The 2703-nt window shown below is 29.1% G+C and overlaps 1 protein-coding gene across 1 annotated transcript; it reads right to left on the reverse strand.

Annotated features, from left to right (window-relative positions):
* Nucleotides 1-114: 114 nt before the first annotated feature.
* On the reverse strand, nucleotides 115-1848 carry LOC108572570 (E3 ubiquitin-protein ligase CHIP). Its single transcript, XM_017934830.1, has 4 exons — nucleotides 1545-1848; nucleotides 1288-1486; nucleotides 455-792; nucleotides 115-357 (listed from the first exon to the last, which is right to left on the reverse strand). The coding sequence occupies exons 1-4, from the start codon at nucleotides 1659-1661 to the stop codon at nucleotides 115-117; spliced, it is 897 nt and encodes a 298-aa protein (XP_017790319.1). The 5' UTR covers nucleotides 1662-1848.
* Nucleotides 1849-2703: the final 855 nt, after the last annotated feature.

The following is a 2703-nucleotide window of genomic DNA, read 5'->3' on the forward strand; positions in this document are numbered from 1 at the left end:
TACTGTTCACGAGGTAATGATATGCACATTTGTGTAAAGTAACAGGACCCAGAAATAATCATGATATATGTAATTATTTATCATAAAAATACGATAGTAACCTAATTTTACATATTAATAATATAATGCCCACTCATTTTCTTGCAAAAATGTATCTACTACTTCCTTCATTGCTAAATTGGGGATTAACTGATCTTGAGTTAATCGAACTCTAGTAACTGGATCAAAGTGTCCCACCCTTTGCAAATGTTCTTCAATATCTTTTCGTTCATATGTAATCCCACTTGGTGTAATTACAGGTTCTTGTAAAATTTCAAAACTAATCTTTCCACATAAATAATCAGGTACTTCTCTTTTCTATTCCACATATTCATAAAAATGTCAAATGAAATATAATTATTTTCATTCATAGATGATTAAGAACTTGAAAAATAGTTAAGAAATATAAACTCACCCTTCTTCTTTCATCCACTTTAGCAAATAAGTCATTAAGGTGAGTCATATATGTATCTCTTTTTTCTTCTATCTCTTCTTTCTTTCTTATAAATTCACTAGATGCAGCTTCTCCTTCAGCTTTACTATCTGCATCTTTAGCTGCTTCTTGTTCTTTTAAAGCAGCTATGCTTTGTTCAGCATCTTCTGCTATCAACTGATTCAAATATGATTGTAATTCAATATCTTGAACAATTCTTTGTTCTTCTCTCAATTCAAAACAACGTTTACGTGCTTGTCTTAAAACACTGGTCATATCATCTCCATAGTTTAATTTTTGTTCCTTGGCCAAATCCACAGCTATGACATTGTCATTTGAGATGTGTAATAACACGAAGGGCAAGTTTCACATTGTTGTACAAACCATGAATACCATAAAAAAGAATATTCACAAAATACTTCTATGTAGTCATATTATGATATATAATATTAAATATGCAATGTATAATTGTAAAGTATTTGTTAACAATAAAATGTAACCTGCTTTAAAGGTGAATATGTACAAATTGATATATTATGAAACTATATTAGTAAACATATAATATAGTTCCTTTTAACACAAAGTGCTTCATAGAATGCAACAAATTATAATAACATTATATGTATAACATTTATATTTATGAATACATTAAGGGAAATGATTAGATTATAAATGTTCAATTGCAGGAATCAAAGAAAACTATTACTAACATAATTTGTAATTGTCCCATATATTTACCTATAACTATTTCATCTCATAAAACATATTAGAGTAAGGTTTCATTGAAAATCTTGAACAAAAACATGGATATGTACCTCTCTGTAAATGTTTAACAGCTTCATCGAAAAGTTCCATTTGAAGTAGTGCCAGACCCAGGAAAAAATGACCTTTCACCAGACATGGATCGATGTCAAGAGCACGTCTGCAGTCTTGACAGGACGATTCCCATCGTTTTAATTTCAGGTTACACAGCGCTCGATTCGTAAAGTATTGAGCTTGGGTTGGATTTTTGATCTGCAGGAATAAGATGCAGTGTCGTAACTTGCCTGCATAGATTCATAGTGGCACTCACAATTGCTTTGGTGTAGCAGGACGCAGCATCCTCGTATTTATGAAGACTGAAAAAACGATTTCCTTGTTCCTTCAACTCCTTGTCGGAGAGATAGGCGGTTGTATACATCTTACTCATCTTGGCAACAAATCTTGTGCCCCGTCGAACAATCTTCTACATATGAATTCTTGACAGATAACTCACTTCATGTGTCTTACAGGAAAAGTTAGCCGAATTGTAAATAAATCAACCAACAAAATAATATTGTATAACCTTAAACAAATATGTGTTCTTCCATTTTCCTCGAAAACTTGTCAATCATTGACTAAAGTGTGACAAAGAAGTACATAAACAAAATTAAAAGGAGCTATCTTCTATCATAAAGCCACATTTTCAAGAAATGTTCCATGCAAAAATATTTTAATTTTGATGTCCACACTGCACAGCTCATGCGAACAAGCCTTGAGGTTACACTCTGTGATTCTCATATAAAATACTCTCCATAAGTTTAAGGCACTTAACATAAACATATCCATAGTGAATTAAACATAACCATAATCATAATTTTCTTACAAAAGTAATCAATTGTGGACATATGTACAGTCACGAGTATATTGAACCTTTTTAACTATAAAATTTTCATTTTTCTTTCATAACTTTCTTAAACTACGTTATTCAGTGCTTTGAAAAAATATACTAGTTCTGTATGTTAAAAGAAACTGCAAGATATACTTAATATTAATACAGCACTTCAATGTATAAAGATACGTATTTAAAAAAAAAAAAAGAACGTCAAACTCTCTTGACCCATTGTACATTAACTTTCCTATTAAAAATATAATTTAATACTTGTTACAGTTATTATACATAGATATTATAGTTTATTATAAGTATATTTGAAGGCTACTTAAAATATATATTTTGTTTGATTTACCTTGTTAAATAATTATAACATTATGTTTCAATCATTAATTGAAAAATTTATAAATACTAATGAATGTATACTCACATCAACTTAAGTATTTATACATAGAATTTTGTTTAAACAATTTGTGCAATTAATTTGAAATGTTACACATTAAATACAATAAGTAACTTAAGTAGTTTCCATAATCTAGTTAATTACTGTTTGAACCATGTTTTATTATTATGTATTTATATGTATTATTATAATATGTAT

The sequence above is a fragment of the Habropoda laboriosa genome, unplaced genomic scaffold (genome assembly GCF_001263275.1).
Source record: "Habropoda laboriosa isolate 0110345459 unplaced genomic scaffold, ASM126327v1 scaffold147, whole genome shotgun sequence".
Lineage (NCBI taxonomy): Eukaryota > Metazoa > Arthropoda > Insecta > Hymenoptera > Apidae > Habropoda > Habropoda laboriosa.